This window comes from Chelonoidis abingdonii, chromosome 22 (assembly GCF_003597395.2).
Source record: "Chelonoidis abingdonii isolate Lonesome George chromosome 22, CheloAbing_2.0, whole genome shotgun sequence".
NCBI classification, from domain to species: Eukaryota; Metazoa; Chordata; order Testudines; family Testudinidae; genus Chelonoidis; species Chelonoidis abingdonii.
This window is the reverse complement of record NC_133790.1, coordinates 18,296,810-18,310,775: the sequence shown is the minus strand read 5'-3', so window position 1 is coordinate 18,310,775 and position 13,966 is coordinate 18,296,810. Positions and strand designations below refer to the sequence as shown.

Below are 13,966 nucleotides of genomic sequence, written 5' to 3'. Positions count from 1 at the left end.
CAAACAGTGAACAGAAGTTACAATGCAGGCAAGTGTAGTGAATGGTGAACAGAACTTACATTAATAAAGTGAACAATTAAAAACAATTTCATTTATCAGTTCTACAAAGGAAAGAAAGTAGCTAATGACAAAGTGACCAGATGAACTACAAACTATATGTATATGAGAGTTTCAATCAACAAGGAACTATCCTTCACTAGAGCTCAAAGCATGCTTCATAAGATTGCTGACATGCACTAATTATGGAAATAAGCAAAACTGCTACATCTTTCAATCCATATGTTTACCAAATATTAAGCTTGACTTATCTGACTCATTTGGTAAAAGTCCTAAAATGAGTTTTGTAGAAAGACTACTTGATTCTTTCTCTCCCTGTTGTTGAATCCTGCTAGTTACATCCTATATACACGTAATTGCCAGAGCAATTATGAGAAGAATTTGGTCATTACATGTACATTTTTCATTGAACCAATGTTGGTCAATTCCTGTTTCACCCTCAGATCAGGACTCAGAACCACAGTTTCGAGAAGAGAACTGGATAAGTGGAAAGCACGCTGGGCCTGTGTTACCAAAGGACTAGTATTTAGATTAACCAGTTTTTATAGTTTCACCAGCTATTTAAGTTAGTCTGAAATACAGTTGGTAGGAATTTCTGATGTTGCCTGCCATATTATTCAGTTCTAATTGCCTTAACATTCCTTCAGGGTTAGGACCCACTCGCATACAGAATTCAGACATACTGTTTTACAGAAGAAATTTATAGTTAAGACCCAGGTTTTTTTATCCCTTTGTTTTGCATGTCTCCACAGTGGTTGTTCTGTGTTGGTTGACTTTGTACTCACTCTGAGCGGTACAGAATGTGCTAGGTTTGTAAAGTCCATAAAACCATTGATCTGTGCTTCTAAGACATTAGCGGGCGGAATTCAGTGCTGAATAAGGTTGACTTCCTGAATCCCTAGAGACGCATTCTTTATTCTGTAAAAAGTGACAGTCCTGTGGCACCTTATAGACTAACAGACATATTGGAGCATAAGCTTTCGTGGATGAGTACCCACTTCATCAGACACAGCTTTTGTGGATGAATACCCACTTCTGCGTCTGACGAAGTGGGTATTCACCCATGAAAGCTTATGCTCCAATATATCTGTTAGTCTATAAGGTGCCACAGGACTCTTAGGCCTGATCTACATTATGCGTTTATACCGATTTTAGCAGCGTTAAACCAATTTAACGCTGCATCCGTCCACACAGAGGCCCTTTATATCGATATAAAGAGCTCTTTAAACCAGTTTCTGTACTCCTCCCTGACGAGAGGAGTAGCGCTGAAATCGGTATTACCATATCGGATTAGGGTAGATACTGGATCTGATCGCTGTATGGGGAGACAAATCTGTTCTATCAGAGCTCCGTTACAGAAGACGAAATGCCAAAGCATTTGAAAAAAATCTCCAGGCAGATAGACACAGAGGGACTCAGCACAGTGCTGTGTGACAAGCGTAACGGAAAGCCAAAGAATCAAATGGACGCTCATGGAGGGAGGGAGGGGGTACTGAGGACTCCAGCTATCCCACAGTCCCCGCAGTCTCCGAAAAGCATTTGCATTCTTGGCTGAGCTCCAAATGCCTGTAGGGTCAAACACATTGTCCGGGTGTGTTCAGGGTATAGCTCGTCAATTTACCCCCCTCCCCCCCCTGTGAAGAAAAGGGGAAAAAAATCGTTTCTTGACTTTTTTTATATGTCACCCTATGTCCTTACTGCATGCTGCTGGTAGACGCGGATGCTGCGGCACTGAACAGCAGCATCCTCTCCCCCCTCCCCTCCCTGGTGGCAGATGGTAGTACAATATGACTGCTATCCATCGTCATCATCAGCCCGTGAGTGCTCCTGGCTGGCCTCAGGTGAGGTCGCCGGGGCGGGCCTGGGTAAAAATAGGAATGACTCCCGGTCATTCCCAGTAGATGGTACAGAATGGCTGGTAACCGTCTTCATCATAGCAACTGGGGGCTGAGCTCCATCAGCCCCCCCCCTTTTCATGTCTAAAGAAAAGATTCTGTACTGCCTGGACTATCATAGCAGCTTTAATGTCCTGCCTGGAGGCAGCTGCCTCCCCCTCATTTTATCTCACTAACAAGTCAGTGTTTCTTATTCCTGCATTCTTTATTACTTCATCACACAAATGGGGGGACACTGCAACGGTAGCCCAGGAGGGTTGGGGGAGCAGGGAAGCAACGGGGGGGGTTGTTGCAGGGGCACACCCCTAGAATGGCATGAGCTCATCATTTCTGCGGGATCTGACACGGAGCGGCTGTGCTCTCTGGTACACTGGTTCTCTAGTACACTTGCCCCATATTCTAGGCAGGACTGACTCTATTTTTAGATAAACATAAAGGAGGGAATGACTCAGGGAGTCATTCCCATTTTTGTCTTTGCGCCCCCAGCCGACCTCAGCCAGGCAAATCACCTGCAACACTATTTTTGCACCATCATGCATTGGGATCTCAACTCAGAATTCCAATGGGCAGGAGAGACTGCGGGAACTATGGGATAGCTACCCACTGTGCAACGCTCCAGAAATCGATGCTAGCCTTGGTACATGGACGCACACCACCGAATTAATGTGCTTAGTGTGGCCGCATGCACTCGACTTTATACAATCTGTTTTACAAAACCGGTTTATGTAAAATCGGAATAATCCTGTAGGGTAGACGTACCCTTAGTCTGGATCTGTAGAAAGCGACGAACACGGCTACTCCTCTGATTCCTTATTCTAGTATTGCCCTATGGTATTATGAATGTTGCATACCTAATACATTCTGAGAACTCTCAATGTGAACAGGAAGTCAGTGATCAGAGAATAGGAACTTGGATATGGAAAGGGTAATAAAATAAAAATTTTGGCATTCCTGTTAACTTCATTGGCTAGTCTTCTGCTCCTATTATGGGTAAGCTAAAACATCTTCACACTACAATTAGCATTTAAAACAAAGGGCAATATTTGTGTTAGACCTCAAATACCAGTCATTGTATTATTTTTAATATAATAGAACTTTCAGCATATGTTGACTTTTTGTTTAAAAAATTATTTCTCCTCTTAGCACTTGATTTGTTGGATAAAATGTTGACCTTTAATCCTCACAAGAGAATTGAAGTGGAGCAAGCTTTGGCCCATCCATACCTGGAGCAGTATTATGATCCAAGTGATGAGGTAAAGGATTTTTAACATAAATATTGTAGATGATTGTACAAGAAATCAGAGAAGCCCTTTTAAGGATACAGTTTGTATAGTTGGATCTTGAAAAATTGCCAATAGTTATATAAATCAATTCTATATTAAAAATTGTTACAATTTGTGTACACTGTGTATATAAAAAAATTGCAATGCTTATACCAGGAAATATTTGAATTGCAGTTCCCTTTGGGACTTTAGAACAACCATATTTGGTTGCAGATAAATAGCGAGTAATATAGTTAAGCTAAAATTTTACAGCATGGGTACTTTTAAATTGCATATTTGTTTAGGGATTTTAGTATGGATTTAATAGATTAATTCTGGGAACCTAAATTTGAAAGTTTGTCAGAAATCTTTAGATACTACATGAGTCTGGTCACACTTAAGCATGATTTTATTAGACAATGGAAAAACACTGACAAATCAAACCCTAATTTAAAATTATATTGGGCTTGTGTTAAAGTATAGTTACAGAAACAGAGCCATAAATGACACTTAACTAAATCCTTTGCTATTTCATTGTTTAGTTGAGTACTTGCAAATTGAGTTTAAAGTTTCCCTTCAAGGTAGTGTCTGTATTTCTTTCTATCAAAACAAAACAAAAAATTTAAAAGCAACAAAAGGACTGTTAGATTTTTGTTATTTTCACTCATTTTACTATGAAGTCTTATTGGATGGTGCCTTGGTTGTGACCACGTTTCTTAGTGTGTGTAGTATATTCGCAGGTTTAACCTTGCTATAATAAGAGCAAATTTGCTTGTATTTAGAGAAATGTTGTCTTACTAACTTTTCATTATGGAATATTTATTTAACTTCAATCCTAATTTAGAATTTATATTTAATGCTTGGAAAAAGTTGGATTAACTTTTTTGAAATCTTATTTCTCCTATGACTTTCCCACTTCCATTTATTTTAGATTTTTTTCCATTGTGTTGTCACGTTCTCTAGATGTAAAATGAAAAACATATTGGGTAGACAGTAGGAAAAAAGACCTAAGACCCTTGTTAGGAACGATTATGCCATAATCAACATTATGAACAATATACCTCCTAGGCATGGGGGTGGGAAACAAGGTAGCTGAGATTTGCCTTAGACTTTCCAGAAAAAAGTCTACCGTGGCATAAGACCTTGCCAGTGAAATTTCAGAAAGATTAGTTTAGTTTTGGTGGCGTAGGGCAGAGTGGAAGTCAAAATTAGGTTTATAATGGCAGGTTAAGTGTCTCTCTGTAATTTGTCTTCAGGTAGCTACTCAGCTACAAGGTTTCACTTACTCAGATATTTCAATATGCTTTAAGTTTTGAATAGCTGTTCACTAAGAAATTATTTAAATCTTGGTATATAAAAATTAATCAAGAGACATTTGTGCTACCCACTCAGACTATTTGCTGTCTTAACATTTTCTGTTTTTAAAAAAAATACTGTCTTTTTTTTTTTTTTTAAGCCTGTAGCCGAAGCACCTTTCAAGTTTGATATGGAATTGGATGACTTGCCGAAGGAAAAACTGAAAGAACTAATTTTTGAGGAAACTGCTAGATTCCAGCCAGGATATCGATCTTAAATTGTGCATAGGTACATAACGCCATAATCATAATGAACCATGTAAAAGAGATAAAGAGGAATGATAGAATTCTATGTAGTTATCATTAATGCAAAACTCATAGCTTGTCATTTCATTACTATTGTAAAGCAACCCCTTAACATCTAGTTATTGCTTTTAGAGTACTGATTTGACCTCAGCCATACTGTTTTAAAGAAATAGGTTTAATTTTCTCTGCAATGTTAAAATGCCTACTGGGAATTCAAGCAATTTCTAACATGCTTTTTATTTAATTTGTAGATTACATTTGAAGAGTGACAGTGAAATTGAAATGATGCTTGCTTGAACAAAAGCTATGGCAGCACTGATATTCAAATGTTGTTCAAAAGATCTCTTAAAACATAATATCAATGTAAACTTAAAATATTTCAAAAAAATTTTCTAGGTTGTTTCTATTTTTAAATAAACATTTAATGTTTCCATTGTTGTAATATAATGTAAAGAGGAGAAATCATTGACCTAAACACAACAACGTTTTATTGATAGTCATCCCAATTTGTTTGAAAATACCTCCAAAATATTTGAATACATAATTCACAAAGGCATCTAAAAGATTTTATATTTTCATTTTGATTAAATGAAGACTGTATAAATCATTAAGATCAAAGTATTTTTGTACTGATTGCCATTCACACTCTCAATTGGCAATTTTTAATAATACATTAACCCTCCACCAAAAAACAAACAAAACTGAAATTTGCAGGAACAATCCACCTCATGTGTAACTTGCTTATAAAGTCTTGCCCACTCTCCTTTATCTACATCTTTCCTCGCCTGGACTTATTTTGTCATTATCATCTATTTTTTTTTTCCTTTTCTTTTCTTTTTAATAGGTGTAAAGTATATTGATATAAACCTTTCTTTAGATACCCTGAAATTTACAAGTCTCAACTTCCTGCAAAATTATTCCGATTTACTCAGAGAATCCTTGACTAAAACTTTTCTGTGATGCTGATAATATAAGTACTTTTAAATAGGCCATTGAATGAAGATTTGGATTGTTTCTATTCCACTTCCATGAAACAAACTTTTACCTCTGGATCAAACATGTGAATACAGCTCAAACTATCTGTTCTGTGCTCCTATGTAAAATTGAGTGTATTGATCTGAATCCATTTCAACAGCTGTCCACCACAACTGGCATCCTTGTTGGTAATTTCAAAAGAGAAGCCAAGGATTTATTGAGCCTGAGCACTATCCTTATCCATAGAGGGAGTCCCTGCTGGTCAGGATTCAGGGAAGCATGTGGACTGTTGGCTTCTCTGCCACAACCAGTGCTTTATCTGCAATGAAAATAGGATTTCAATATCAGTATGGTTGATCCAGATCATTTTCATGAACACTGACTGTGTGTGAATTTAGTGACGAGACTTGTGGAAATGTAGATTGTTATACTGCAAACCAAGCTAACTTCTACCATGGACGCTAACTTGAATAGGCAGTTGTTTGTGTACAATTGTATAACAGAATTTATTTTGAAATTTTGTTCTTTTAATGGCTTCTAGTTCTTGTTTACTATATTAACATAGCTACCATTTATACCTTTAAAATGGTTAAAATAGCCTTCTTTAAACCTAGATTTGTGTCTTCAGATTAACTTATCCTCAATGGGTTGCAGCTTTTATGAAAAGTCAGGCTTCACTACCAATAAAACTAAGGACTTGTGGCTCCAAGACCTTAATGATGGCAGTCTCCCTTCCACATTCTGCAACTTTAGTTCTTTCTGAGAAGCAGTCACAATACAGGTCCCTGCTTCTATGGAAAAAGTTTAATTAAAATGTCTTTATAGGAAAAATTTAAGAAAAATGTTATTGAACTTTACTTCAGCCTACTACTGCTGCACTATTCTGTCTATATGGGCAGAAGAGTCAGGCCAACTAATTAGTCTGTCACTGAGAAGCATATTGAAACAGAGCCTCTTTCAGAGTGTTGTACAGAGTAGAGAGCGCTGTAGTGGCAAAATGGGTAATCTAAACATTGAACCATTGATGCTATGAAAAGTAACTCGGAGGAATGTGGTCTCTTGTTCAGCCAGTGTCCTGGAACTTCAGATAATGAGGGTTGTCTTTGCTTCCAGGAAATAGCAAGTAGAAAAAACGGCCCTTGTATAATTCCTATGATAGGAATTGATTTCTATCAGCAAGTTGGGGGAAGGAGGAAAAGTAGGAATCTGGTCACCAAGAGTGCCCACTGTTGGGAGGAATGCAACTTGATACCTCCATGGACCAGAAGCACCTATTGGTGCTGAGGACTTGTCACTTAGTAGAGAAGGAGAATCACCTAAGGCTTGTCTTCACTAAAAAATGTTATTGTTTGAATAGAGTTTTGAAGAATGGAGTTGGCTGGCATGATAATGAACATCAGCTAGTTTAGTAATATAATCACAATAAGCTTATACTGTGCTGACTGTCCACTCAGACTAGTCAGTCATGATAAGCATTGTCAGCAGGTCCAACTCTTCACCATTTTTTTAACATAAGTTTCTAGTGAAGCTCACCCCTAGCAGTTCATTTAAACTTCACAATGATATTCCATTCCCTTTGATGTCTCTTTCCTGTTTTCTCTGCTTTATCAACCAGATGGATTTCTCCCATTTTTTTAGAGTTTTTACATCCAGTCTTAGCACTAAACTGCATATTTTCCAGCAAGTATCTGTGGCAGTGGCAATGAGAGGCATCTTTCCTGTACAGTTGTTTCTGTGCATCTGTTGCCAAGTGGTAAGGATGATTCAGACAGACAAATCCAGTCCCATTGTTGTAATTTAATGTATGTGGTCTTGATGAGTCTAAATTTCTCTCTCAAGCCTACGGTATTTTCTGAGATTCAAAATCTACTGTCTTGAGCCTGGTCTCTGGCATTGACAGCCTATATAAAAGTAGCTGATATTCTTCAGTCCACAAAAGAATATACAGTTACCTGAAAAAAGCTTCTTCCTGTGTAGTAGTCATTGTCAACTGTTTTCTCTACTATACATGCTAGAATTCCTTGCGGAAGATTTACACAAGTGATTGTCCTGCAAATGTTAGGACATTCCCCCAAGGCAATGGCTTGTTAAAAGAACTCAGCAGAACTATAGTTTCCCCCTGTTTGCCTTTTAACAGAGTACTGCAAGCTGGATAGCTTTGCCTCCAGTTAGGTGATACATTTTAAGAACATTGGTTCCTGTTGAACTCCCTCCCTATTCTGTTTTTAGTACTGATAGTAAGATTCCATCAATTTGGATTGGTGGATCTGAGGGTATGGAAATACGATTCGCTTTATCTTTCATTATTCGTAAATATTTTTGCTTCTCAGGTACAGCAATCTAGAACATTCTTCTGGTAGTTTAGAATGTTTCCTGTGGGTAATAAATCAATTAATATTAGGAGTTCTGAAAATTTTCTCTTTTAGACAGTTTGTCTGAACACCAGGAGATCTTCTGTAGAACACGAGCAAAAGAGGGTGGGATTTGAAAATCTTATGAATATATTGGTACTGCTGCCTTTGACTTTTGTGATTAGCTGCAACTTGTCAGTCCGAATTCATGTATGTGAGATACAGAAACACTGGTAATTTTTCTTATCTTAAATTACAATTTCTTGTTCAGATCTTCTTCATTAAAACATGTTTTGTTTTTTTGTAGGACAAGGACTTAAAGGACTGGGCATACTCAAACGTTGCTGTTCCTCTTCCCAGTTCTTATATCCTTGGTCATGTCTTATGGCCTATCTCAGCTTACCCACTAACTCCTTTGAGCCGTTCAGGAGGGCAGTTACTGGTAGTTTTGGCTTTTTATGCTTTCAGTTAATTCTTTAAGTCTGAAGAATTGTTATTGATAGTCTTATCCGTAATGCCCATTGTTGACCTGTTGCAGTACTGTACTATAAGTGCACCCACTGCTGACCGTACTTTAACTGCTTGCTTTCTGGTTTGAAAGATGCAGTAGTTCCTTTCACTCCTGTATCAATAACCAAGCAGATTACTCATTAACCCATAGAAGTTTGCACCATGAACTGTGTTTTTCTGATTTTACCGAAGTCACTGGCATTTTTTAGGGAAAGCTACTATTCAGGGCACTTTAAGTCAGTGACATCCCAATTTTTTTGCACTTTGCCTTTATACAGTAACCGTTTACTCACAATGAGAACTCATTCATATATACACCATTAAGGATTACAGCATAGGCCACATTTGCATTAATCTTGCTTATGCACTTATTTAGGTTTCTTATTCTGTACATAAAAAAATCTACACAGCATATTAGTGAATATCTAGGAATACAACTTAACAGAATCATCTACCCATCTAGAACATTTTTTCCTATGTAGTGGAAAAAAATCCTACATTTCCCCTGCCTTTTCTAAAAAGATTGTGGATACTTGTACCATTCTGGAGGTATAGTACTTCCAGAGTTCATGCTATATGTAGTGTTTACAAGATTTATGCAAAAAGAATGAAAGTGGCAGCTCACTAATATATTTATTCACTGTGTGTGTTGAAAAATTAATAAAGAACACAATGGCATATTTACCTAATTATGAATGTTTTCCTTAGTAGAAGGCATCCATATGCATTAGTAAGCAGAGAAACCAAAATGTGCTGTTACTAAACTCAGTCTACTTACTATATATACCAATGAAACACTTTAAATGAGGGTGATTAGTTTATATAATATTTGAATTTAATGAATAAATTCAGGGTTCTTGCTGAGAGAAACACTGCATCTTTAAATGAGAAAGTTTGAATTTACTTTTGCTACTACTGCACGTCAGCATCTCCAGTTAATTTCTTGCAACCTACGTTATAATGATTTGTAATCAAGCCTCCGTGAGCTCGTGACGTGAGTACTGTTCTCTTGTCAAGTACTATCAAACTTTTCTGATAATGCTGAGTTAGGACAGCCAAACAAAGCTAGCACTAAATGATGTTTAAAACTGTATACATTTTAATGATATTTTCAAGTATTTGTTACTGAAATCGTATAATGTGGAGTTTCCTAGATGTTCTGTTCCAGTGCAGTGCCTCCTTTTCTTTCCCCACTGCTCTCTGTGGTGAGAAACTTGCCTTGTTTAAAATAATTACTGTGCCCTCTCGCATGACTGTTAAAGCTTTCTGTGCAAAGATGATTGTCTAAGTGCCACATGCCTATGATTGAAAAAAAAAAATCTATTGTTACCTCTGAATTATGTTCAACTGAAATGCTATTCAACAAATAACTTAGGAAAACTAGTTTTATTTTTAGCTTTTTATTTCTCTGCTGTCTTTTCTCACTTTATTTTGGCAGCAGTGAAGAATGGATTGTATAAAGACTGCCTGCTAATATGAACAAAATGCACTTGTAATTCATGGAAATAAATTTAAATCTTATCTTCACATTAATATTAAGAATTAGTTTTTGGTTTCCTTTTGGATAATGTGTTTGAATGGAAATCAGGTTCCATTTGTTACTGTAGTGTGTGTATATAAGGATGCTTCCTGGTATGTTATCCCAGGCTTCCTCATAGCACTTCTCTGTCTGCTTTTCAAGATAATTTAGAAAGCCATTAACTTAGATTCTCAGTTTATAAGGGTGCTTATCAGATATAAAATTCTGAATTTTCATTTGTTGTAGGTGGTGTTAGTCTGCCAAAACTAATTTTTAATAAACAAGGATTCATCTTCAAAGGGCATTTTCTGTTAGAAAAATCCTGTGGTCCATGAATATCTTTGTTGCATACAATATATATTAAGAGCATTATCAGAACACTGCAAAGTTGATCATTGAATTGCTGGTATAGAGCCTATGCTAACAACTTTTCTACAATACTGCACTTGACTGTTGATACTAGTGTAAAAATCTCTTTTGATGTTTCTACGCATTATATCTTCACCAAAATACTTTCCTTGCCCAGTTTCTAAAAGCTAAACTATATCTAGATGCTTGGACACTTGCATGATCATGGTCACTACAGGAGTTGATTTGGAAAAATATGGAAAGAAGACTGTTATTGAAACATTTAGTTTGCAACAACTCAACTTTAATTTATTAAGGAAGAGCTTTGGCAGCTTATTTCATACACCCCTTTTCCCATTCATCTTTTAACCATTTTCTTTTTAATATTAGATTTTTTTTTTGGTATTACGAATTTATTGTCAAGTTGCATGTCTAAAAAAGAGAAGCCACGGGGTTGATTTACTAACATCTGGTGCTTTGGCGCTTTCTTCCTTAGCTATTATTGCTGAATCAGATTGGCATGAAACCACTAACTGCTTTCATCAAAGTGTCATTGGATGATGTTGAGTGGAACTCATTGTCTGAACTGCAGAAGCATGATTTTGTCAGGTTGGAGAATATTTTAAAAGAAGGTGCCTATAATAACAACACTGTTATGTGAATTATTTCATCACTTCATGCTTGATTTTCCTTGCCTGTTCTGTGTATTTGTAGATTATATTTCTGGAAATTCCCATAGACTAGCAGAGAACCGAAAGGCATATTGTTATTGATGTGACACACATAATATGCCTATTAATAGTAAAGACATTTTTCGTATAAGGAATGTAAACAGAACTATCAAAACATTCCAACCTTTATAAATAAATAAATGCGAATACATAAACATGTAATACAAGAAAATTCTGTTTTGGTGGCTCTGGTGATAAGCTTTTTGAGCTCTGCTTTCATGACTGGCATCAAAATTTCTCATATCAATATTTTAGATAGTATATAAAATTTGGAGTGTGCAATCCACAGTACAGGGTGAACAGTGTAATGCACTATTTGCTTTCAGGAGTTGGGTATGATTATATGGCCAAAAGAAACCATAGATGAGTTAAGCATGGTTATCTTTAGTGAACAAATGAGGGAAAAACCTGTTGTTGCTGCCACTGTAATGTGCTACAGTATATTTATACCATGTCTCTCACAGTCTGCTGAATAACTATACCGTAGATATAAACTTTTATTAATATATTTGCTTATGTTAGTGTAGTTTATGTAGCCCCCTGATTATTGATAAACTTATTGATTGATTTTACAGCCAGTGATATGGTATAAATATATGTCCCTGCAGACATACAGGTATGCACATGATTTGGGTCCCTTGCATAGTACTTTTGTATTTGTACAGCAATGTCTTCAAGCAATCTCAAATTTTAGGGAAAATATTTTTGTAAATGCAGTGGCTTAAAAAAGGCACTGAACAATCCTTTTGCATAAGTTTTAAACACATTGGTCTTTCAAATGGTTTAGTTGGTGGTGACTGAAATACATCACACTAAAATAATGAAAAGTGTACATTTAGTAAAATGAAGCTTACAGTGATACTTGTAGCATGTGCTGGATCAAAACTATGTGATGCATTGGAAGAAATTTAAAAGTTGGAATATCTTTGTAAATCCAGAACGAATTTGTAAAGGTTCAAGGGGATTTACTTATATTGTTGCCTTTTCTTGTGTTGTATCAGTGTAGAACACTCTTTTAAAAAAAAAAAAAAAAATACTCAATCTGCTTTGTATTTGCTTTGTACTGTTGGTGCCTTCTTAGTCATGTACCCCAAAAGTCCTGCATAGCTAACTTAGTTACAATGGTAGGTTTAAAAGACAAAACAAAGGAAAATTTTATAAAAATCATTTTCTGTATGTTCTTATTCATTATATTGTAACAATTAAACATTTATATTGTGACAGATTTGTGATTTGGTTAATCTGTATAGAACAATTGTAAGTAGCAAAGGTTGATATTTTGTCTTGATTCTTTTGATGTTGTAAACGTACCTAATTTTTTTCAAAATCAGTTAACTGAATGTTTTGTTTGTTTCTGGCATCTGACTCTTGTAAAAACAAATGCAAAGATAATCATTAAATTGTGTCCCGGTATTACCAGTGTCGCACAGTATTGTGCATATATAGAATGACTGGAATTTCACTTTTTAATACTAATTGCTACCTTTTTACAAACCGCCAATACATATTAGCTTATTTACAATTTTATTATTTAAAAATTGACTTTATCAGTTTAACCCTTTAATTGGTGACTGTAACTTACGTTAATCAAAATATTCTTTAAAAATATACAGGAAACTGATCTTTGGGTTTTTTGGGTCCTCCCTCCTCCCCCCCCCCCATACATAAGTACAGTATACCTGGTTGAAATGAGAACTTGTGCCATCCAAAAGCTGATAGGATAAATTCCCCACCAGTAAGCAGACCTTCATTTAATGCTTGCTTAAAAAGGCATCAGGGGCTTTCAAGTAAATGTTGAATACATGGTAGTGCAAATAAATTCCAATATATGAGGATTCTTTAGTCCTTCTGATACTTGATATTAACACATGATTTACACTTATATAAGAAACTGAGGAATTTGTTGTTACATTCAACAACTAGCATTTTGGGGTGCTAGTTATTCAAACTAACTTTAGTTACAAGAAAAACAGATCCAGGTTACTTTTGCATCCCACTCTTGGGCGTCCATGTAGAATTAGAGCCAGGCTTCTAATTCTGCTTGTGATCATGGACATGTTGCAAAGGAGTTGGAATTACATTCCAATTCCATTTGCCTTCAGATCTCTTATCTTTCGCCTGTTTTGGTTAACCTAATGCCTACTTTTTTAATCTTTCTTTGTTAATCATACTGTTTAATTTTACGAACGTTAAAAAAATCAATGTTTTGCCTGTGTAAAAGGGAGTTGAGTCGGGGTTATGGTTTGAAATTAGTGAGGGCAGTGTGAGCTTAGCTGCTTTTCATCGACATAACTCTGTAGTGCAGACCTGGCCTGGTGTAATGGCACAGTGTATTTTGTGATTACATAGCAAAAGAATCTGCATGAAAGCCGCTCCTGGATCCCAGCTTTCACTTGAACAGTTTCTTGTTTTTTTAGTTTGTGCAAATAACTTAGAAAACATGAGTATAAATATGCAGTGGTGCCTGTCAGCAGAGAGCCTGAAACAAGACAATCTCCATAAGTAGTAGTTAGCAGAATTACTGTGCATGCTCCCTGTGCTGTTCCAGGGAGTGAGAGGTAAAGTCCCATTTGCAGTCAGGCAATGGGAAGAATTAGAAATGTAGGCTGATGAAACAGGCAGTATATTAATTAAATCAAATCTTAATGTATTGCTCTTTTCTGTATTAGCAAGATAACTAGATGGAAAACCCAAAGAAGTGTATTCAGAGGTGCTGT

The 13,966-nt window shown here is 36.2% G+C and overlaps 1 protein-coding gene across 1 annotated transcript in view; it reads left to right on the top strand.

The window, feature by feature from the left end:
• The window catches only part of MAPK1 (mitogen-activated protein kinase 1), a 50,640-nt gene extending 37,978 nt beyond the window's left edge, over positions 1-12,662 (top strand). The window contains 3 exon segments of the mRNA XM_032776920.2: positions 3,096-3,205; positions 4,671-4,798; positions 8,449-12,662. Coding sequence (XP_032632811.2) covers positions 3,096-3,205; positions 4,671-4,787 — 227 coding nt within the window. The 3' untranslated portion in view covers positions 4,788-4,798; positions 8,449-12,662.
• The last annotated feature ends 1,304 nt before the right edge of the window (positions 12,663-13,966 follow it).